The sequence below is a fragment of the Suillus discolor genome (assembly GCF_016758755.1).
Source record: "Suillus discolor strain FC423 chromosome Unknown F5147scaffold_8, whole genome shotgun sequence".
Lineage (NCBI taxonomy): Eukaryota > Fungi > Basidiomycota > Agaricomycetes > Boletales > Suillaceae > Suillus > Suillus discolor.
In genome coordinates, this window is record NW_024541255.1 from 159726 (window position 1) to 181015 (window position 21290).

The window sequence follows — 21290 nt, forward strand, 5'->3', positions numbered from 1 at the left end:
TCTACACTTACTATGACTCATCTATTACTGGATTTATGGTCTTCTTGGTAATTCAGGTGATGTATATGTAGCTGAGCCATCGAGGTACTTGGGCACCTGACTCTGAGCTAGCTTTTATGCCAGCAGTGGATGTCCAAATATAAGTATGGAAGTCGTGAGTGTGAAGAATACATGCTGTATGGAGTAGCCATCGTTCTTGTACGCGCCACTGCAATGCATTCGGGGTATGCCAAAAAAATTCATGAAGCCGGAAAAACCAAGAAATTACAACACGTGGGATAGTAACGATACAGCGAGTGTGACGATAGGAAGGAGCGAAATCGGTGAGGATATAGTAAATCCAGATGTTTGCGTGTCAGGTCTTTTGGCCGCACACACACCGTCAGTAATGTCTTCAAGAAATGAGCGAAAAGGCACATACGGGATGCCACTGTCGTCAGAATACGACGGACAAGTATCATTAGTACTTCCCTGAGGAAAAAGTGTGGTAACAGTTAGATGTAGGATAGTGACTGACTAACAGCTGGATTGTTGGGACAGCATGCGCTGTATCCCAGGTTAACCACACTCCCGAGAGCAGCAGCGTTATTCCAGCCCTTCCAATTTGTACAGGAGACCGACTGGTAACTGACATTCCAGACGCCAAAGTCCTGGTTGCACGATGATTTATATAAACAAGCACAACGGCAATAAGTAGCCTCACAGTACAACCTAGAAACTCGAATCAATTGTGCGTGCGGCAGCGATCTCGGGTGCTTACCATAAAGTGGTTCATTTGATGGAAAGAAATCATTTGGAATCGAAGATGAGGGCCATGCGAGGTCAAAATTCAAGTAGTGACTACCACTATGCGAAGATCAGATGTTGGAACAACGAAAAAGGTGTGCTTACGCGTTCGGCCCATGAGTAGTTGCATTACACCAGCCGGAATGAGATAATGGACATAAGTCAGTGACTTTGATGACTACTGATTTTGTGACGTTGGGGTAGAAAGGGGGATTTGAAAGGAAAGAATTTAGTAGGGTGAGATTAAAGCATTGTCCACAAGCGGGGCCGTAAGATGTACTGCTGCCGTATGCCATCTGATTCATTGCAGCAGTTGGATAATTTGTGCTTGTGGATGTACACCCGCATGCTGCAATAAAGTTTTCGGGGAGGCTGTAGTGTGTCATAGTAGCATATCCATCTGGCGAATAGTCGATCCACTCTGAAGCCCATGATATATGTGGTAGAAAGGAGAGGAAAATGAAAATGAAGGACAGAAGTTGCGACCAGGGCGTCGCACTAAAGTTGCTCCATGGGAGCATTTTTGAGGGGTTTAAAAGGAATAGTTAAAGAGGGATGGGCTGCCTGAGAGCCTGCACTGAAACACTTGGTACAAAGGTTGTTTACAGACGTTGACCCATTCAATAGACATCGCGATGTCTGCAACACACGTGATGAGGTCACGTGTGCGCGAGCATGTAAACGCGTCGCGCCACACTGGTTTGCAACTTCTGTTGATCTCATCACCTGCAGAGCCTGCAACAGATGCAATCGATGACCAAAGTCAAACGTACCTACAGCTCGCGGTCGCGGCTGTCACTGCCGTCCTCCTCACCATCATCGTCGCCGCCGTCGACAACGAAGCGCAAGCACTTCGGGGAAGGCGCCGAGAACGAGCCCCCAACAAAGAAACGGATAACAAACAAAACCTCGCCTTCGGAGAGGTCTACGAAGTCAAAACAACGCGTCCTAAGGCAGCTCCATTTTTCTATAGAAACCTCGGTCCTACGAACTTGCACAATTTGTGGCCTCTCATATACGCGAGGCGCACCGGACGACGAGTCATTGCATCGTGCCCATTGCTCACGTGTGCAAAGGGGGATGGAGTGGGGTAGGGAAGAAGAGCGGGAAGCAGGGAAAGTCGGTGTAGAAGAAATACAATCTGCAGTGAAGCTGAAAAATGGAAAGAAAGGTCGCATCATTTGTTTCAAGGCGAACGTCGGTGGAAGAATTGGATCTAAGGTGAGCAGACCGCATTATGCTTACGGCGCACACGTACTATGGACTCTGACTGACATTTCCGAAGCTTGCGATATTGCTCGAGACGATAAATCTTGCCCTTTCATCTCCTCCGCTATCAACCGACATTCTACAATCATCGAAAGCATACCTCTATCTGATACCATCACTGACCAATGTACACCGAGAGAAGATAGTAGGATGCGTCATTGCTCAACGAATATCTACCGCCATGACTGTCGCCACTCCTTCAGAAACCTTACTTAAGGGTGATTCCAATCAAGCCACTGACCGTGACTTACCCCCTTCATCGCCGACTCACAGGCTGGTCACAGTCGACACGACCTCGGGGCTTTTTTGCAATCCAGAGGCCTTGCCTACCCCCCTCGGTATACCACGTCTATTTGTCCCGTCGGCACATCGACGGCAAGGTATTGCTAGCCGCTTGCTATCAGCTGCGGCTGCGACATTCATCCACGGTTGTCCACTAGACCCTGTCAATGGCGATGTCGCGTTTACTCAACCGACCGAAGGAGGGCACGCTGTTATGCAAAACTGGGGCAGAGGAGGTGTAAGAATATATGAGGAGTAACATGCTGATCAAAAGGTGTACATTTTATGACATACCCCCGGCAACGTTGAGCTCTGAGCAAGCGGCGAAAACTATGTAAGATTGGGATTGCAGGGCACTGTCATAGACGCACGACCAGAAACTACTGTCAACACTTTGAATACCTTTTGTAAGCTACTCACGAAAGATACAGTACCGTACTGTATCTTTGACATAGTAAACTCTTAATCGCTAAAGAAGACTTACAGTACATGTACATGCGCAGAAGTGATGTGACTGGCTCGAAATTATGTTGAAGCATCAAAGTCAGTTACCAACTTGCATAGATCGCTGATGGAGAGAACGCAAGGCAATAACAAGTTGCCGCGCCTCAAATTTGTCGATCCTCCTTTCTCGCACAGAATCACGCAAAAGGATATTGACGTCCTCCTCTGACCATGTTGCTGCAAGAAGAAGACGCGACTGATTCTTGATGCCCAGTGTCATAAGTTCCTCCAGTAAATGGTCAAGCGCTGCACGGCTGAGGAAGTTCCTGATAGGTGTTGTGTGGTAGGAGTCATTCGCCGATACTGTACTCGCGGATGACGCACGCCTTGGCTGATCGCTGTGCTTGCGCGAGGTGGTATCATAGTCTATTGGCATGGCCACCAGCGGATCTGGAGATGGTGACTGATTCATGGTTCGAGAATCCGTTAGAGTAGGACTCGGGGAATTTGAGATGGGTGACTTGATCAAAGTCGAGTGAGTTGCAGTATGCTTTTCAATGTAACGGATGTCAATCACCTTTTGCACCATACTACCTTGGATACCATCAGAGATAACCATACGAGAAGCTCCTTCATTTGCCTCGTCCAACTCAGAGATCGCCTGTATTATTATGAAATGCGGAAGCTGTCGGAGATGATAAAACCTTTCTTACCTGGGATCTGTTGTGGAGAGTTGTAAGACCCGCCGGTGGCTCAGAATTCGCTGGCGTATCACGGTGTTCTTCGACGTTGTCGGACTTGTCACTGTCCCCTAGTAGCCAATCTCCATCATGATCTGCAATGTCGTTACCGTGCACCATGTGATAGAAGCGTGAACTCGGCACCGCTTTGGCACCAAGATATCTATCGACGTATCTGAGTAGATGTGCATTTGCGCACTCGTCATCTCCGAAAATCGGAAAGGCTTTTTGAACCTGAGTGATCAATCATGAGTGGCGTTCCTATCATTGGTAGACGCCCGTACATCCTCTAAGAATCGCTCTTTGATAATCTGATCCTGTTCCCGAGGTTTTCGACCGATCTCAAAGTGCTTGACCGCGAGAGTTCGTACGCGGTGCTGTTCGGAAAGTCAGTTGTCAAGATACCAATGTGCGGTGCATGTGGTCGACATCACTGACCTTGATCTCTTGAAACTGGACGTCTTGATCCCCGCGTATACCTAGTGCTCTGCGGAAAGCCAACTGGGTTTTTCCTCCCCTTTCTTTGACCATGAGTCTGGTTCCTACAACTTTGGGCATTTCTGAGAGTGTTAGAACGCTGGCAATGGTTGAAGATATACTCTTGATTGCACTCAGGCCCGTAGGTTTTTATCGTTTGGAGGGACTTCGAGATTATCTGACCTCTGCCAGATCACAGAGGAGTTCACACCAGATAATCACAAAGGTCGTCAAATCAGGTAATAATCTGAAGCCGACTGAATTACTAGGGGTTAAAGGAGACATGCGACATGCATCGTGCCCTGCCTTGATGCAACGTTTTTTCGTCGAAGTGGTCACATCGAGTCACACTTTAGAAGTTCAAGGCCAGCATACGGTGCTTTTTCCACCACGCATAGGCTGAGGAGGTGACCCTCTGTGAGAGACTGTGAGCTATGAACGAAAATAGATTGCTGATGGATCTACTGCCAGGGAATACTGTACAATGATATAGATGGATACAAAGATTCCTATAAATTTATCAGACGAAAATGCGAAGCCGTCCACCGCGGCGCTCAAGCAGACACTTCGACCGTCTTTGTGACATTGCTAGGAGGAGGCACGAAAGTCTGGCGCAATGAATATCAGCAGACAATCACGATGATCGTGGGTAAGTCCTCACCCTGGTTTTAATACCGCCGGCACTAGGTAAACGTGTGGACCCTGCGCTCAACCAAGCATCAACCTCGGCAGCAGCACCCCGTCCCTCACTGGAATATCTTCATTATTACTCGAATTTGAGGCAAGATTTCCACTTACTTGATACCCCATACAATCAATGACTGACCACGGCGACAGTCACCGGCCGCAAAGACACCCTCGACATTTGTCGTGTATTTCTGCAAGGATCGTTAAGTTCAGGAAAGCATAATAAATGTTGCAGAACAAACCTTTGGAGGTGTCTGGATATTCGATCTGACATCTTGTTTAATACCCAGGGCTTCGGGAGCTTGTGACTGTGGACCCAGGAAGCCAAGAGCTAAGAAAACCAATTGCGCAGGGAAAAACTTCCCAGACCCAGGCACCTCCTCCATCTTCCATCGCCCGCTACTATCCTTGGTCCACTCAACTCGGACTATTCCGAGATGCGAGGAATTAGTATCAAGTACAGTCTTCGGGAAGTCACGACGCACCAGTATTCAAGCCCTCGAGCTTCCCAGCATCGTCAAGAACGAATTCCTTTGTGGAAATAGAGTATTCCCGTGGATCTAAGGCAGAGTGAGGAAAGACCTCAACCGACGGCAAAGATCACTCACCATTGCCAAAGTGCGCAGCAACTTCGGTATGACCGTAATCGGCCCGGAAAATTCTGATCGAAGATTGAATGAGATTGATTGTTGTATGTCGCGAAAATTGGAAGCACTGACCTAGGCCATTGCGGCCAAGGGTTGTCTCTGCCACGCGAACCTGGAGGCTGGGGCAGAAGTTCAAAGTTTGTCACAGACTTGGCGCCATGCCGCATGGATGTGCCGATGCAGTCGTTACCGGTATCACCACCACCAATGACAATAACATCTTTACCCCTTGCGTTAATGTAGGACCCATCCTGCAGCTCTGAGTCCAGGAGGGACTTGGTGTTCAGCTAAAGAAGGCGTTCGAAATTTCCAATTAAAGTTAAGCGATACACGAACCTGAAGGAATTCCATGGCAAAGTGAATGCCGTCTGCATTGCGGTTTGGAATGTTGAGATCGCGAGGCCACGTTGCTCCCGTGCACACAACAACTGCGTCATTCTCTGCTCGGAGAGCGTGAGCATCAACAGTGACCCCAACATGAGCGTTTGGTACGAAGGTCTTTCAAACGATTAGCGAGACTGAATCACACGGGTTATGAAAACGCACAATCCCCTCGGCTTCCATCAAGTCTAAGCGGCGCTGTACGATGTTCTTGTCGAGCTTCATGCTAATGTATGTCAGGATTGTCGACATGATGATCTGATTATGATCGACTCACTTTGGAATACCATACATAAGAAGACCACCCATGCGATCATTGCGATCATATACAGAGACGAGATGTCCTGCTTTGTTAAGTTGATCAGCGCATGCTAGACCAGCAGGACCGGAGCCAATGATCGCGATTCGCTTCCCAGTTCTGAAGCTCGGCGGATTAGGGGTCATCCAGCCCATCTCGAAGCCCTAATTGTTCAAAATAAGCGATATTAACAATGAAGTGTGTAGCCAACATACTTTGTCAATGATGGCGCACTCGATGCTCTTAATACCAACAGGTTGCTCATTAATACCGAGTACACACGCGCCTTCGCAAGGTGCAGGACAGACACGACCAGTAAACTCGGGGAAGTTGTTCGTCAAAAGTAGTCGGTTAAGAGCATCGCGCCACTGGCCCTTGAACACGAGATCATTCCACTTGGGAATGATGTTTGAGATCGGGCATCCCGTGTCAGACTGACAGAATGGAACGCCACAGTCCATGCATCGAGCAGATTGATATTTCAACTCGCTTTCAGTCAAGCGGATCGAGATCTCTTTCCAGTCTTTGACACGCTTTCTAGGGGGTCTGTATGCTTCGTTGAGTCGGTGATACTTCATGAAGCCTCGGGCTTTGTCTAATTTGTGAAGACGTTGTTTTGTGGTCGAGTCGTCGACAGTAGAATCCTCTAGATCTGTGACTGCAGGCTCATGGCGTTTGGGAGGAGTATGGATCGTCGCTGGTTCCTTCGGGAGGAGGATATCTTCTAGTCCCTCCGACGCAAGATCGACTTGACTAGCGGTACGAGATGGGACTAAGTCGATAACACTAAGCCTCATCTTTTCTTCCTTCTCTTTGGCAGCCTGCTCTTCCAACACACGCTTGTAGTCAAGTGGCATGACACGAACAAAGAGCGGGAGCAGATGGTGGAAGTCATGGAGGACGCGATCGGCAACCTCAGAGCCAGTGTAGTGACGATGGTCCTCGATGAGGCCACGCAGTGCAGCGATTTCACGCGGGTCACTGACCTTTCCGAGCTCTACCATCTCCATATTGACCTGCGATGCGAAAGTGTGAGCAGTATCGAGCACATATGCGATGCCACCACTCATTCCAGCAGCGAAATTGCGCCCAGTAGTTCCTAGGACCACAACGCGACCGCCGGTCATGTATTCACATCCATGATCACCTGTGCCTTCAACGACAGCGTTTGCCCCCGAGTTGCGAACAGCAAAACGTTCGGCAGCGACACCTCGGATGAAAGCCTCGCCCGACGTAGAGCCGTACAAGCAAACATTGCCAATAATGATGTTCTCTTCTGCCTTGAAAGTCGATTGTTTAGGGGGGTAAACAATGAGACGCCCACCAGACAGGCCTTTTCCGACATAGTCGTTAGCATCACCTTCCAGTTCGATTGTAATGCCGGGCGCAAGGAAGGCACCGCAGGACTGTCCTGCTGAACCGCGCATGCGGATATGGATAGTATCCTTCGGTAACCCTTCTTCCCCGTACAGTTTCGAGACGCGATGTGATAACGACGTGCCAAGGGCGCGATCAGTGTTCGTGACGTCACACTCAATATGAACTGGAAGACCCTTGGTAAGAGCTGGTTCGGACTCGTCAATGAACTTGTTGTCGAGGCGGATGTACAGCTTGTGATCTTGCTGACGAACGCGGTAAGTTGCAGCGCCAGGCCGCATCTGCCAAGCAGGCTTCAAAACAGCGGACAGGTCGAGGTGGGCGGTCTTGATGGTGCGTAGCTTCTCATCAACCTTGAGCATATCAGCGCGACCAACCATTTCGTTGATGGTGCGAAAACCGAGCTTGGCCATGTGACCACGAAGTTCCTCAGCGAGATAATAGAAGAAGTTGATGACTTGCTCTGGCTGTCCGGCAAATTTGCTGCGAAGCTGAGGGTCTTGTGTGGCTATACCAACGGGACAAGTGTTCACTGAAGTAAACAGGTTAGTTGCGGCACATGCCAGGAAGATGCAACACGTACAGTGACATTTGCGCATCATAATACAACCCATGGCAATGAGTGGTGTGGTAGCGAAACCCCATTCCTCGGCACCAAGCAGACATGCGATAGCAATGTCACGACCGGTACGAATCTGGCCATCAGTTTGGACGGTGACGCGACCACGGAGGTCATTCAAGACAAGTGTCTGGTGCGTTTCTGCGAGGCCAAGCTCCCACGGCAGACCAGCATACTTGATGCCAGTCCAGCGGGATGCACCAGTACCACCGTCGTGACCAGAAATGAGGATGTGATCCGCCTTTGCTTTTGCAACACCGCTTGCAACAATGCCAACGCCAACCTCGGAAACAAGTTTTACAGAGACACGTGCACGGGGGTTAGAGCACTTCAAGTCATATATGAGCTGTTTCAGATCCTCGATGGAATAAATGTCGTGGTGGGGTGGGGGAGAGATAAGCCCAACGCCGGCTGTAGAATGACGAGTGCGAGCAATAGATGTAGAAACCTTGTGTCCTGGAAGTTCGCCGCCTTCGCCCGGCTTGGCACCTTGAGCCATCTTGATTTGAAGCTCGTCAGCATCCGCCAGATAATTGGAAGTGACGCCGAAACGACCAGATGCCACTTGCTTGATAGCAGAACGCATAGTGTCACCGTTTGGGAGCATCTGAGAGCGCTCTGCATCCTCGCCACCCTCACCAGTGTTCGACTTACCGCCGAGACGGTTCATCGCGACAGCAAGCGTGGAGTGGGCCTCCATGGAGATTGACCCATATGACATAGCACCTGTGACGAACCTACGGACAATTTCATTCCAAGGCTCGACCTGTTCGATAGGGATAGGGGTAGCTTTCTCATAGCAAAAGTCAAGAAGTCCACGCAGATGAACACTCTTTGTTTGCTCATTTGCATTACGAGCGTACGCATCATAGGCGGTTTGGTTCTTCTCACGAACAGCATCTTGCAGATTGGCGATGCCAGCGGGATCATTGATATGTGCTTCGCCTCCATCACGCCAGTGATACTCTCCCGATTCGGGCATTCCTGGAGGTAAGATAGTTTCCCTAGAAGGCCACCCACGCTCATGAAGCTCGAAGGCATCCACAGCAAGTAAATCAAACGTGGCCCCCTGTACGCGAGATGCAGTACCAATAAAGCAACGGTCCACGACTTCACTATGAAGACCGAGCGCTTCAAAGATCTGAGCGCCCTTGTACGACTGAAGTGTCGAGATGCCCATTTTCGACATCACTTTGAGGATACCATTATCGATGGACTTGTGGTAATTGGTTAGGAGGTCCTTCACGGTCTTCTCGCCTTTGACACTGTGAAACATTACTTGATTAGCAAGAAGAAACTCGATAGACGTATCCAACTTACAGACCCTCCCGTGCAACCTTGTGAATCGTTTCCAGCATTAACCATGGGCATATCGCGTCAGCTCCATACCCAACCAAGACACAGATGTGGTGGACTTCACGAGCCTCCGCAGTCTCTACCATCAGGGCAACCTTGGCACGCTGCTTCTGTTGTGTCAGGTGGTGATGTACGCCACCACATGCCACCAGCGCGGATAGAGGGACACGGTTTGGCCCTGTGGCACGGTCACTAAGGATGATGACCTTGATCCCATCCTCAATAGCTTGGGATGCCTCGCTGCAGACACGTTGCAATGCGAGCTGATATCCTGGGAGCCCCCCTTCTTTTGGGAACGTTATGTCAATAGTGATGGAGGGCCACCCTGTGTATGCAAGCTTCAGATTCTTCATGGCGTTCATTTCCTCCAAGGAAATCAAAGGAGAAGGTAGAAGAATGCGGTGGCACTGTTCCGGCTTCATTTCGAGGAGATTGCCCTCAGGGCCGACGTATGCTTCGAGTGACATGACAATGCTTTCCCGAATGGAGTCGATAGGAGGATTGGTGACTTGGGCGAAGAGCTGGCGGAAATAATCATAAATGAGACGAGGCTGAGTAGCCATCGCTGCTAATGGAGCGTCGTTGCCCATGGAACCCAACGCTTCCTTGCCAGTGTCTACCATAGGCAGCATTAGGAGGCTAAGTTGCTCTACGGTATAGCCGAACGCAAGGAGCTTAGGGTCACTGCTTAGAGGCGAATCGTCAATGACCGTGTCTAGAGAAGTGTTGCTACGAATAATGCGCTTGATGATATTAGGGACATGAAGGACGTGGCTTTCAACCCACGAAGCAAAATTCTGCTTAGCAGCAGTATTGCGCTTCAACTCCTTGTCATCGACAATCCTTCCCTCAAGCGTGTCAACCAACAGCATCCGGCCAGGCTTTAAACGTCCCTTCTGAACTACCTTCTCAGGAGGAATGAATACTGCGCCAACTTCAGAAGCGCAGACCATGATATCATCATTGGTGACGATGTAGCGACATGGTCTTAGACCATTTCGATCAAGGTTCGCACCGCAGTATCGGCCGTCGCTGAAGGTGAACAGGGCAGGACCATCCCAAGGCTCCTGAAGACAAGCAGCCCAATTGTAGAAGGCGCGTTTCTGTACATCCATGCTCTCGTTGCCTTGCCAGGCTTCGGGTATAAGCATCATGACAGCTTCGGGTAATGTGACAACACCATTGACGACGAGCAACTCAAGCACATTGTCAAATGCAGCAGAGTCAGATCCACCGGTCTCGATGATGGGATAGAGCAAGTCGAGTTGATCACCGAAATGAGTAGAAGAAAGTACGCCTTCTCGAGCTCGCATCCAGTTCTTGTTGCCGCGCACGGTGTTGATCTCACCTAAGGATTCTACGTCAGGGCTTACCTGGCAGCGTCAAGTGCAGATCACTAACCGTTATGAGCAGCCCATCTCATTGGCTGAGCTCGATCCCAAGAGGGAAACGTATTTGTCGAGAATCGAGAATGCACCAAAGTAAAATGCGAACGATACAGGACGTGATTGAGATCATGGTAGTAATTGTATACTTGTGGGGGAGTGAGTTGTCCCTTATATACGATGTTCTTCGAGGACAAAGAACAGACGTAAAAGCCGTTGGCAAGCGTACTTCATACAACAAAAAGAAGATTCGCAAACGAGTGTTAAGCTTGGTACATGAACTAAACAGATTAAAGTCACAAACATGGTGTGCGTTGCGTGCTTGCGCAAAACGTACAGTTGTCGCTCGAAATGCTTGGCATCGAAAGGTCCATTTTGACTGTTGATTCCATCACCGTAATGGTTGCGTAGGACGATAAAAGGCTGATAAATCGCAGGTTCCTTGCTGCTTGCAGCAGGACCAAGGATCGTGCCATCGGTCGGAACTTGACGCCAGCCTAAAACCCGAAGGCCCAGTTGACTGGCAATATTGGCGAAAACAGATTGGTTTGTTTGCAATTGAATGGGATCATTTGCCTTGAAGAAAACATTGCCGACGGCATATTCGCCTGGTGTAGGAAGAGTGCATCCAATATCCCGTTCTGCTTCGCGCTTGAAAAACTGATGTGGAATTCCAGTCATGACACCAGCACCATCACCGTCACGACTATCAGCACCAGTGGCGCCTCTGTGCGTCATTGCACAAAGTAATTGACGAGCATCAGAGACAATTTTGTGGCTATGTTCGCCCTTGATATGGCAGATAAAACCCACACCACATGAGTCCTTCTCATTTTCGTTGGAATATAAACCCTGGCTCGCAGGAAGAGATCCTGCCCAGGAGTTAGGATCACGTTCTACGGCATGAAAGCCATTATCGGCCGTGGACGTCTCGTCAGCAACGAGGGGTAGAGAACTTGTGTGATGATGATGATCGAAAGGAACAGGGGGACTTGCCATAGGAAAGGAAGCGGACGTATATGACAATAATGAGCAAGAAAAGACGAAAGTTTGTTGAGTTTTTGATCAAAGACGCTGAAGGGGACAGGAAGATGGTAGTCAGAGTCAGAGAGCAAAATGATCAAATTTGTAGCTTGACACTAGTGACAGGAGTCAGACCAAATTACCAAAATTAGGGGGCACACGTGAAAGACGAGCCGAAAACTCCCGATTCATTCCGATGGCTACGGGGAAGTCAATCAAAGCCTGTCTGTCTCCCCGCCCCGCTGGTGGCACTCACGCAAAGGATATAAAACCTTGATCAAGTTGCAGAGCTACGATGCGACATATCGTGCGCGTAAATATGGTGGATGTTCAGAACGTTCAAGTTGTTTCAGGTTCTGCTTCGACAGTGCTACGCTGCTGATCACGAGCAAGGTCAGGGACGATTTCTCACCCTTTATTACCTCGATGAAGTTCAGTCTCCGCATGCGGTAAGCTTCGACGGAATAGGCCTCCGTGAGGAGGATACGGGAGACCGTCCTTTGACAGTGACACCGCCTAGATCGCCACATCCGCTCCAATCTGACTCCTCGAGCATAAGATGAAGGCCGAACCAGCCATTTTTTCTTTGAATGTCCTCATCGGAAGCACGTTGGCTTACTAGAATTCCCAAAATACTGTCCGCGATACTGAAACACGAGCTTTCAGTAGTAACGGTTGAGCGGCTGACAGTCTTGGCAGCTGGAAGTACGATTGCACCTAGTAACGGCCTAATGCTGCCACTGATGGTCATAATTACACCAATGTCACCATCAATTACACAGAAATATAATCTACATCGGGCGTTGCCCAAAGACAATAAATAGGATTCAAAAAATTCCTGCCACTAATGCCGCTGTGGCACGGAGAGCACAAAAATTAAATGAATGTGACGTTGAATTCACAATTTACATCGCAAAGGTTTTCCTCACTCCTGCAACAAAGTTGAAAGGACCTGGACCGGCATCAGCTCCCTCACGTCATTCGCGGCCCTATGGCCACGGGTTCTATCGTCCTGGACCTCATGCGAGATCGGGAGGTAATCATCCGACGAAAAGTCGAATGACGTTGAAATGTCTGGTCCAGCAAATACGCATGAGACGTGCTCCAAACGTGATAGTGTATCCTGGAACACCAGGAAGATAAGTTGAGCCCATGAACGAGCGTTTTCGCGTTGTTCCTCGAACCAGAACGTTAGCCTTTTTAAATTCCGTGCGTTCGCTATCATGCGATCAAAATGCCCCCAGAAAGGGACTCCGAAGTTCCGAGGCCATGTGAATAGGCGCTATATGGCTGTCAGTCACAACCCTGCTATAAATTCAACCAGTATTGCTGACCTCAGTAACCAGACCTGTCAGCGTAATTTCCTCAATGTCCTTGGAAAGTGGTGTGCGGCACATATCTGCCGGCCGCCGCATCATGAAATCAAGTCCCAAATTTTTGACAGGTACTGTGGAGGGGTCGATGAAGTCGCTGAGCCGCGTCCCACTGCGGTGTACATGTTGGCCTTTGAAACGCACAGTGTGAACTGGGCGTCCAGGTACAAGGGCTTTTAAAAAACAAGAGTTGGCAGATATTTCTGTTAGAAGTGGCAGAGACGTGGGAAGAAACATCTCCTCGCGTTCGGGATAGATATCGATTGTGGGCATGCCAGTGAGAGCAAGATCACGGACGCTATCCTGCCTATTCAAAAAGTTTAGGAGGTGGCGGTTGACATGATAGGTGCAATGAAAAACATGAAGCTCGGCATCACAATACTGAAGAACGGACGAGTATCCATGCTTCTGGGAATGGATAAGCTTGAGTGTTGAGAGGCAGGTCATATTTTTGGGGGCCGACGTGAGATTATCTAGGTGCACCTCAGGACCGTCGTAGACCATGGTTGTCGGATATGTAAATACGAAAGATTTGACTTTCTCTGCGAGATGGGGACACTCTGCGAGCGTGGTACACACGTCCGAGTTGTCGACCGTGATGGACTCATACAGAGGGTCAACTACTGCGTGATAGAGGCCGGCGCACACTCTGCAGAGTACAGCTAGGTCATTAGAGGAAAATTTGCCGAAAGAGAAAACGAGGAGCCACAGCTCAACAGGTAATTTCAAGTCGTTAGTCGGCATGAGGAGCTTAGTACTCCGATGAGGGCGGAGTAATGATCAAGAATAATTGATTTCACGCTCCGCTTGATTTTGCTCCACCTATTATTGACTTACATAATCATTCTCTGGAATCGGCAGAAGCTCCTTCCCAGCCACTAAGGCTCCAACTGTTTAGTTTATGTCTGCGATTTTTGAGTAAATAGACATAAACAGTAGGTAAACATATACTAAACGGTTTACAGCAGTTTGCATAACTAATGGCACAACCACATAAGTCACAACATATAACAACTCTTGAAAGACTTAGAGAAATTTCGAGTGATGGAGTAACTACAGACAAACACAAAGAGTCTACAACTCATTCATCACAACTATGGGTAATAGAAAAATTTCATCTGACCTCAAGCTCACTGCCATCCACCTTCATGAGTGGGGAATTCTCACCACTCATGAAATACTTGATTGTGTTGGTTTTTCAAGATGGACCTTCCTTCGAATCTGCAAGCTCTATCGTGAAACGGGTGATGTTGTCAAGCCATGTAGTGAATACATCGGCTGGCCAAGGGCTTTGAACCTTGAAGATGTTGCATACCTTACAGAGCTCATTGAGCATTGTCCTGATTGGTTTCTCGATGAATTAGCTGGCCTCATACAATGAAACTGTTTCATATCACTCCACTACACAACAATTCATCATGAACTTTGTTGTGCTGGTATCTCACTCAAAAAGCTTCGCAAAGTTGCCAAGGAACGTATCGAGGATGTTCAGGCTGACTTCATGTGAAGGATGGCACACTACACATCTGACGAGCTTTGTTTCATTGATGAGACATCCAAGGATGATCGTACACCATTCCAGAGGTGTGGTCGGGCGAAAAAAAAGTCGATGGGCAAGCATGAGAGGGGTGTTTGTGTGAGGACGGCGAATCATAGCTGTCGCAGCATTGACAGTTGATGGAATCATTGCCGGTCACATTGTGGAGGGATCTTTGTGTTGAAATGGCTATCTCAATTTTCTCAAGCACTCTGTAGTGAGTACCTTGATCCATGCTGGCAGTCCTTATTTCAACTATCATTTTCGCTGTGTAGCTTCCACACTGTGAAGCATATCCAGGCAAGAACAGTGTCTAGGTCATGGACAATGCTCAGATCCACCATGGTGCAGATGTTCGTGAGCTTGCAGAATGGTGTAGGTATACAACACAGAGTGGCGCTATACAAAGATGGCTCCAAACTGATATCTTTATGTTGTGGTCTTGCACTGCCTAGTCTGCTATACTTGGTGAGACAAGTGCATTCGACCCAGGGGTCTGCAGTCTGGGAATAGTTTTGGGGGTCAGTGAGTGATGTGGGGTCAATAATCTGAGCGCAGGAAACAATGTCCGAAGGTATAATTATGATGTCCGATGCAAAAGCATCAGGTCCGATGTTTTTTGGGTTTTGGGTTATCTGGTTCAGGTTCGGTGTATTGGAAACTAATAGTGATGTGATAGTGAGTGTCGGGAAAGCGAGTGGTGTGCGCAATAATAACGATGACAGATACAGACGGTGAAGGAACAATGATATTCACAATGTCAACTAAGAACTACGACATATTGGGTTTGACCCCTAAGTGTCAGAGACGACTCTCCTCTACTTGGATGATGATGATGCTATGGGGAGTCCAATATTTATGTAGATACATAGAAATCCGGAACCCTATAGGCGAAAGTAGTAGCACAATATTTTGGGTCCGATGTCCTATGTAATAAGACATGATGTACTGCAGACTATGGGAATACATGTAATAATGTGGTTGACAATGTTAGGGATGTGAAAACAAGTAAATACACACCTAGTGGGGCTAGCACAATGAGACTGGACATAGATAGGACGAGTGTGCGCGATATCCAATAGGCCGATGCAAAACCTGATGTCCGATGTTTTCAGGTTTGGTGCGTATTGAGTTGGATATGATAGGGAATGATCTGGGTAATGATTAGCATTCAACATGCATCGGAAAATAGACCTCTACAAGGCCACAAGGACTCCAAGTCCTACAACGGTTCGGTAAGTCTCAGTATATTTGATGAACTATCACTCACACCCATGCAGGTGTTCAAATCGTGTTTCTCCCACCTTACTCACCAGATTTGAATCTGATCGAAGAAGCCTTCTCAAAAATCAAGTCATGGATCCGTCGGAACTATGATCTGTTTGCAACACCTGGTGATGGTATGTTTTATGACATGCGTAAGGCCCTAGATATCATTACACCGGAGGATGCACAAGGCTACATGAGACATTCAGGGTATTTCTAGTATACAGACTGATGGATTGCACTGCTGTAATAATACATAGTGAAACAGCAATACACGACTTGAGTTACCACAAAGACAAATAAGACTTGACTGTCCTGCTAGCATAATAAATGAAAAAAGAGCAAGATACCACTACTCGCCAAACCAATGTGAAACAGCATCTCTGAGCTGTGCAAGCTCACCCCAAAGTAGCCCAATTGACTCCAGATCTTCCAATAAGGTAAAACAGAAGGAGTGCGATGAAGAAAAGCCATTCTGAAGAAGCTTGGCTTGAAGTGTTTTGGATACCTCATAGGCAACACAAAAGTCAGTGAGAGACATTTGAGGGCCAGGTGCTGCAAGCTGAGCTAGAGACAATAAAGATGTAGTAACCACAGAGGCAGGAGGGTGAGGAATGGGAGTAGCAGCGTGGGCTTGAGTGAGAGCAGGTTCTAGTGCATGGAGAGATTGAAAAAGTTCTGGAGGAAAGTTGACATTGATAACAGGTGTGTTGCTAGTACTCGAAGCTTTCAATTGTGCTTGCTCATCAAGCTGTTGACGACGTAATGCGAGAACTGACTGCTGACCCAAGAGCTCCTCAGGGATCATGCTGAAGTGAGAATGGTTTGGTGGATTTTCAAGTGTTGCTGTAGCAGGTCCTTTCAACTATTTTCTTGATCAGAACATGATGAAATAGTAGAGAACGGTACTTACTATTGCTGATGCCCAACATTCGAGTTGAGGAAATGTCAGTGTAATATGAGATCTGCCATCTGCTGGATTGACAAAGCAGAACTCACTCTTGCAACCAGGTTTTTTGTGGTAGATCCACCAGTTGCGAAGGTCCTGAGTGTTCTTGTTGACAGGCTGGTTTGACTCATCAATATCTGATGCCTTTGGTGCCTTTTGATAGAGTAGTATGTCATCACTAGAGATACACTGTAGCTATTGACTTACTCTGGTTTTTTTCCATTTGTCCTTGCATTTCCGTTTCTTCTTTCCATTATTGTCGGAGGAATTGTCACTGCTGGATCTGTCACTGGTTGCTGAGTTGTTCTCCTTTCCTGATTGAATTTCTTTATGCTGTACATAGTTCATTGCCACAAGGTTGAGTGTCAAGCAGACATAATGTTATCAACATACCTTTTTCATATTTTGCATCTCTTGCACATAAACAGTTGCTGTGAGGTCTTTTGCTTTCTTGACTCGACCAATGAGTTCTTCGTAATCTTTCTGGTTGGTGATTGCAAGAGGTGAAGGTGAAAGATGTGGAATTGTGAAGGAACCTTTATAGTTGTCAAAGCTAACTGTTGCAGGCTTCATCTCGTTGTCGATCTTGACAAGTAATTGTGCCTTGAATGTGTCAAAAGGTGTTACGGTATACTCACACCCCTACCTTTTCTTGTAACCATCACCATGCATAGCCCTTATCTCTTATCAAGCGGGCTGTCCGCACTATGTTTGCTATCTCTTATCTCCTCTTATCTCTTACCAAGTGGGCTGTCCGCCTTCTATCTTGATACGTCATTTACAAGCTCCGCTTGAACATTCGCTATATAGACACATAGCGTACCGATTGTATTCTGCACTTTAATCTACTGGGTTTTACCTGGAACTTGTCCTTTAGCAAGGTTGGAGACCTTGCTATCTAAGAACCACTATTCTAAGGGAGTTGTCTACACTCGCCTTAGCCAGATACCTTCGACCTCTCATTAGAGAGAAGATCCACATCTGTCTTGCTTATAGCAGATCATCCACTCAGACATAGACAGCTCGACTTATCCCAGTCGTAACAAAAGATTAAAGTCCTATTCTAGACACCGCCATCTGCGACGTCCCTTGACACCACGACTTCGTTAACTCCTTTGATCAGAGCCCTGAACCTAGGCACTCTACTGCCTATACCACCTTTGAACGCCATGACTACCTCTACCAAAGAAATAGAGATCAAGATCGGTACCCCTCCTGAATTCGACGGGGACCGTGATGAATCGCATAGGTTCATGTTGAACTGCAATGCATACCTCGACATCAACGACAAGATCTACGACAGTGACAAAAAGAAAGTTATCTTTGCGCTATCATTCATGACCAAGGGCAATGCTGCCACTTGGAAAGAAGATTTCATGGAAGCCGCTCAAAATAATAAAAGAGTAAACACGGCTGGAACCATCATCGGATATGGAACCTGGGCTGACTTCAAAGTCACATTCAAAGAAGCCTTTGGAGCCATTGACCCAGCAGGAACAGCCATGGCCAAGATCCGAGCTCTCACTATGAAAGGAGATCTCCAGACCTACATCTCCAACTACCGCCTTCTTGCCCATAAAGCCGGAATAACCGAGAACATTACCAAAGTAGAATTTTTCCATGAAGGACTGGACATAGGCCTTTGCAACAATCTCTACCACACCAGAGAAAGCCTAGATGACTTCGAAACCGTCGTCGCTACATGTATCAACCTGGACAATGCGTTCCAGAGGTTGAAAGCTATCCAGAAGCGAGAAAACCCGTCCTTCCAGAAGAAGAAGAGGTTCGGAGATCGCCACTTCACCCCTTGCAAAGATGATGCCATGGAAGTAGACCGACTCTCTGAGCTGGAAGTAAAGAGGCACTTGAAAGAAGGACAGTGCTTCAATTGTCATCAAATAGGACATCGTGCCAATGATACTACTTTCCACCCGCGCGAAAACAAGAAACAGAAAGCCCCGATTCGAAGGAAGACTGAGAAAGAAGAAGAAGAAAGTGGCAATGATGAAGTCAAAAATGGCCACTTCATGGATGTGGATTTTTAGAAAGGAAGACTGCCTTGACGTCAGAACTTCCCATTCCTATACGACTTGTACAATCACTTGGAAATAAGAAAGAACTTCGAGTCCCAGCCTCTCTTATTTCTGGAAAGCATATGAAAATTGTCGAAACATCCATGGTCATCAACTCCAGGGCATCCGGAACATTTATAAGCGACACCTTCTGCAAACTACACAAAATTAGAACTCATAAACTTTCCAAACCATTTCTGGTTATCACTGCAGACAGATCAAATGCAGCCGGTGGCCTAATCTCCTGATACTGCATCCTTACAGTCAAAATTGATGAAAGGACCATGATAGGAAAGTTTAATGTGGCCAGACTTGCGAAACGTGACAAAATCTTATTAGGATTCCCTTAGTTAAGGGACTTAAATCCCAACATCGATTGGGTAAATGGAGCACTGTCACTACCAGCAAACAAACACTTGCTAGCCCTTGAACAACGCATCGACGAAACCAGGAAAAGCAACAGATTTCCACCGCTATTTTCGTCAAGACAAAACCCTGTCAAAACAGAAAAACCTGCTACCTGAAAGAATTCCAAACTAAAGAAAGCTACTTCTGAAGAGGTGGTTACTGAGAAACCTTCGCTTAGGAAAACTTCTATAGAGGAGGTCATTGACGAAGAAACCCTTCCCCCTCTCATGCCTGACCAGGATGAGGACCCATCCAACTATGACACCCGGGAAGATGTATGTCCGACAACTTTGCTCCAACTGTTGATGACGCCTTCGCCTATGATTTGGACAATGACGACGTCCTCATTGAGTATGCCTCTGACGGTTCTCAAGTAAGAATACTCGAGAACGCCTCGTTCAATACACCACTTACCCGTGACGGAACATCGAAAGCAGAGCACGCATACAGGAAAGTTAGTAACAAAGCCCAGGAATTTGCTGTAGCTGGAGAAATAGAAAAGAAAAAGAAAAGCTTTGAGGAACTTGTTCCATCCTATCTACACACTTATGCTGACATCCTTGCGAAAGATGGTCTCAACAAACTCCCTCCGGAACGACCAGGCATAGATCATTGTATCGACCTGAAACCAGGGTTTGTTCCCAAGACGTCCAAAATCTACCCACTATCCGGCAAAGAAAGAGAAGCAGTGAAGATGTTTATCGAGGAAAACACCAAGAAAGGATTCATTGTTCCTTCAAAATCCCCTCAAGCAAGTGGATTCTTTTTTGTAGGAAAGAAGAGTGGAGAGTTGTGCCCGTGTCAAGATTACTGGTACCTCAACAACTGGACAGTGCGCAACCAATACCCTCTTCCTCTACCAAAATCTCTCATTGAGCGGCTCTATAACGCGCAATACTTCACTAAGATCGATGTTCGGTCTGGTTACAATAATATCAGGATCCACCCAAGTGATAGATGGAAGGCCACGTTCACAACTGAAGAAGGCCTATATGAACCAATGGTCATGTTCTTCGGCCTTACCAACTCCCCCGCTACTTTCCAAAGCTACATGAACGACCACTTCCAATCGGAGATCAACCAAGGATGGTTGGTTATCTACATGGATGATCTTCTAATCTTTTCCAAGGATCTAGACGAACACCACCAGCATACAAAGCGAGTCCTCGAAATCCTACGGAAAGAACAGTTAATCATTAAACCAGAAAAATGCATCTTTGATGCCAAGGAAGTAGAGTATCTAGGCATGATTATTCATCCTGGAGAGGTAGGAATGGAGCACGCAAAAGTGGAAGGGATTAAACAATGGCCGATTCCTACCAATGTAAAAGAAACATGCTCCTTCCTCGGTTTTTGCAACTTCTACCACGCCTTTGTTGCCCATTACTCTGACATTGCCCGACCCCTCATCGAACTCACCAAAAAGGATCATGCCTTTCAATGGACCACCGCTGTCTTCTTAGATAGATGATCTATAGATAAACACCTATAAAACCAAATATCTCCACGGTCAGCGATTCAGACAAATACCAATGACTGATAACGTGGTCGTTCATGGGTGGCTTTCTTATGCTCCTAAAGTACAGTCAGCACAATGAGTTCTGCACAAGAGTCAGTAATCAACAATTGATCCAACAGTATGGATATGAAACACAGCGATCAGAGAAACAAAGAACCAGTCAGTCAGCGATTGACAACAACAACAACAAACAAAACAACAAAAACAACAAAAGTATCAGGAAACACAGCCACTCCAACAATATAGAGATGTCAACAAAACAAACAGAAAAAGATACTCTTCCTAACACTTCATACAGCAACAATGATTCGTACACAAACTTAATGCAGCAAGTTGTGTGGAGTTACAATGAGAGCCCCCCTCTATACAAACACAGGTGAAACTACTGTCAGACC

The 21290-nt window shown here is 47.2% G+C and overlaps 6 protein-coding genes across 6 annotated transcripts; 1 reads left to right on the forward strand and 5 right to left on the reverse strand.

Moving 5' to 3' along the window:
- Positions 1-56: 56 nt before the first annotated feature.
- Positions 57-1374, reverse strand: F5147DRAFT_676257 (RlpA-like double-psi beta-barrel-protein domain-containing protein-containing protein). The gene is made up of 6 exons (XM_041436004.1): positions 892-1374; positions 761-846; positions 704-711; positions 522-650; positions 422-471; positions 57-361 (listed from the first exon to the last, which is right to left on the reverse strand). Exons 1-6 carry the CDS (start codon positions 1305-1307, stop codon positions 265-267), a joined length of 786 nt encoding a protein of 261 aa, XP_041296816.1. The 5' UTR covers positions 1308-1374; the 3' UTR covers positions 57-264.
- Positions 1375-1414: 40 nt separating this feature from the next.
- Positions 1415-2739, forward strand: F5147DRAFT_410266 (uncharacterized protein). Its single transcript, XM_041429660.1, has 2 exons — positions 1415-2007; positions 2072-2739. The coding sequence occupies exons 1-2, from the start codon at positions 1531-1533 to the stop codon at positions 2594-2596; spliced, it is 1002 nt and encodes a 333-aa protein (XP_041296817.1). The 5' UTR covers positions 1415-1530; the 3' UTR covers positions 2597-2739.
- On the reverse strand, positions 2739-4264 carry F5147DRAFT_410261 (uncharacterized protein). Its single transcript, XM_041429659.1, has 5 exons — positions 3960-4264; positions 3806-3898; positions 3495-3755; positions 3359-3442; positions 2739-3301 (listed from the first exon to the last, which is right to left on the reverse strand). The coding sequence occupies exons 1-5, from the start codon at positions 4077-4079 to the stop codon at positions 2882-2884; spliced, it is 978 nt and encodes a 325-aa protein (XP_041296818.1). The 5' UTR covers positions 4080-4264; the 3' UTR covers positions 2739-2881.
- A 162-nt stretch (positions 4265-4426) lies between these two features.
- Positions 4427-11844, reverse strand: F5147DRAFT_676266 (uncharacterized protein). Its single transcript, XM_041436005.1, has 15 exons — positions 11053-11844; positions 10765-10976; positions 9328-10711; positions 7972-9272; positions 6227-7920; positions 5991-6175; positions 5879-5939; positions 5669-5830; positions 5405-5619; positions 5294-5346; positions 5171-5245; positions 4928-5112; positions 4797-4876; positions 4660-4747; positions 4427-4606 (listed from the first exon to the last, which is right to left on the reverse strand). The coding sequence occupies exons 1-15, from the start codon at positions 11745-11747 to the stop codon at positions 4553-4555; spliced, it is 6444 nt and encodes a 2147-aa protein (XP_041296819.1). The 5' UTR covers positions 11748-11844; the 3' UTR covers positions 4427-4552.
- Positions 11845-12254: 410 nt separating this feature from the next.
- Positions 12255-13967, reverse strand: F5147DRAFT_676271 (uncharacterized protein). Its single transcript, XM_041436006.1, has 2 exons — positions 13106-13967; positions 12255-13053 (listed from the first exon to the last, which is right to left on the reverse strand). Exons 1-2 carry the CDS (start codon positions 13886-13888, stop codon positions 12697-12699), a joined length of 1140 nt encoding a protein of 379 aa, XP_041296820.1. The 5' UTR covers positions 13889-13967; the 3' UTR covers positions 12255-12696.
- Positions 13968-16299: 2332 nt separating this feature from the next.
- Positions 16300-17469, reverse strand: F5147DRAFT_769560 (uncharacterized protein; the record flags this gene model as incomplete). The annotated part of the gene is made up of 4 exons (XM_041441048.1): positions 16300-16812; positions 16861-17049; positions 17104-17229; positions 17290-17469. The coding sequence occupies 4 exons, from the start codon at positions 17467-17469 to the stop codon at positions 16300-16302; spliced, it is 1008 nt and encodes a 335-aa protein (XP_041296821.1).
- Between the last annotated feature and the right edge of the window lie 3821 nt (positions 17470-21290).

Coding starts and splice junctions, on each gene's coding strand:
- F5147DRAFT_676266 (XM_041436005.1), bottom strand. CDS start 11,747: ATGGCAAGTCCCCCTGTTCCTTTCGATCATCATCATCACACAAGTTCT. Junction 6,176..6,226: donor AGTGCGCCATCATTGACAAA/GTATGTTGGCTA, acceptor TTGAACAATTAG/GGCTTCGAGATGGGCTGGAT. Junction 5,246..5,293: donor TGCTGCGCACTTTGGCAATG/GTGAGTGATCTT, acceptor ACTCTGCCTTAG/ATCCACGGGAATACTCTATT.
- F5147DRAFT_676257 (XM_041436004.1), bottom strand. CDS start 1,307: ATGCTCCCATGGAGCAACTTTAGTGCGACGCCCTGGTCGCAACTTCTG. Junction 847..891: donor ACTACTCATGGGCCGAACGC/GTAAGCACACCT, acceptor ATCTTCGCATAG/TGGTAGTCACTACTTGAATT. Junction 362..421: donor TCTGACGACAGTGGCATCCC/GTATGTGCCTTT, acceptor TGCGGCCAAAAG/ACCTGACACGCAAACATCTG.
- F5147DRAFT_410266 (XM_041429660.1), top strand. CDS start 1,531: ATGCAATCGATGACCAAAGTCAAACGTACCTACAGCTCGCGGTCGCGG. Junction 2,008..2,071: donor GTGGAAGAATTGGATCTAAG/GTGAGCAGACCG, acceptor ACATTTCCGAAG/CTTGCGATATTGCTCGAGAC.
- F5147DRAFT_676271 (XM_041436006.1), bottom strand. CDS start 13,888: ATGCCGACTAACGACTTGAAATTACCTGTTGAGCTGTGGCTCCTCGTT. Junction 13,054..13,105: donor TGACAGGTCTGGTTACTGAG/GTCAGCAATACT, acceptor ACAGCCATATAG/CGCCTATTCACATGGCCTCG.
- F5147DRAFT_410261 (XM_041429659.1), bottom strand. CDS start 4,079: ATGCCCAAAGTTGTAGGAACCAGACTCATGGTCAAAGAAAGGGGAGGA. Junction 3,756..3,805: donor AAGAGCGATTCTTAGAGGAT/GTACGGGCGTCT, acceptor TTGATCACTCAG/GTTCAAAAAGCCTTTCCGAT. Junction 3,302..3,358: donor AAGGTAGTATGGTGCAAAAG/GTGATTGACATC, acceptor ACTTTGATCAAG/TCACCCATCTCAAATTCCCC.